Here is a 593-nt window from a genome sequence, read left to right on the forward strand (position 1 = left end):
GCCAGGAAGCCTCCCCTCCCGCTGACCTGCTGCAGGGCCGCGTTCTGCCTCATATACTCTTCCCGGAGCTTCTCCACCAGGTTCTGGACCATGCTGGGCTGGACGTGGAGCAGGATGTCCCACCAGTCGTAGCCGGTCACCATGCAATACTCCAAGAGGAAGAGCAGGTGCCGGAGGGACATGTTCATGTCCAGCCCGTGGCCCATGGAGGGGGAGATGCGAAGCATGCTGAGCTGGAGGAGGGAGGGAACAGAAAAATCGCGTCAAGGACCGGCCTGGGAACATTCCGCAAAGCTGGGACGCAACACGGGGCCAACGGCAGCTCGTTCCCAACCCAAAGATTCCCGTAGTAATGGGATACACCCCTTCTTGTCTGGCTCACACAGCTGGAAGGGGCATTCCCAGCATTATTCCAAGTGATCTGCGCATTTAGAGAAAGCCTGGAGGAGAACAACTTCCCGCCCACCCCCGGCCCCGTAACGGAGCGCAGCACCTTTCCGTGGTTGTCGATGCCAGCCAAGGCCAGCGACGTCCAGGAGAGCTGCATGGCTTTGAAGTGCACCAAGGGGCCAGCAGTTCGCTGCCTTTTCATG

General features: G+C 59.9%; 1 protein-coding gene across 1 annotated transcript in view; it reads right to left on the minus strand.

Moving 5' to 3' along the window:
- LOC104512436 (mediator of RNA polymerase II transcription subunit 16-like) overlaps positions 1-593 on the minus strand; it is a gene marked incomplete at its 5' end in the record, with an annotated part of 4,527 nt that overhangs the window by 2,590 nt on the left and 1,344 nt on the right. Inside the window, 2 exon segments of the mRNA XM_010155409.1 lie at positions 27-233; positions 494-593. The exon segment at positions 494-593 is cut by the window's right edge and continues 37 nt beyond it. Of these exon segments, the coding sequence (XP_010153711.1) occupies positions 27-233; positions 494-593 (307 nt within the window).

The sequence above is a fragment of the Eurypyga helias genome, unplaced genomic scaffold (genome assembly GCF_000690775.1).
Source record: "Eurypyga helias isolate BGI_N326 unplaced genomic scaffold, ASM69077v1 scaffold29127, whole genome shotgun sequence".
In the NCBI taxonomy this organism is placed as follows: Eukaryota; Metazoa; Chordata; class Aves; order Eurypygiformes; family Eurypygidae; genus Eurypyga; species Eurypyga helias.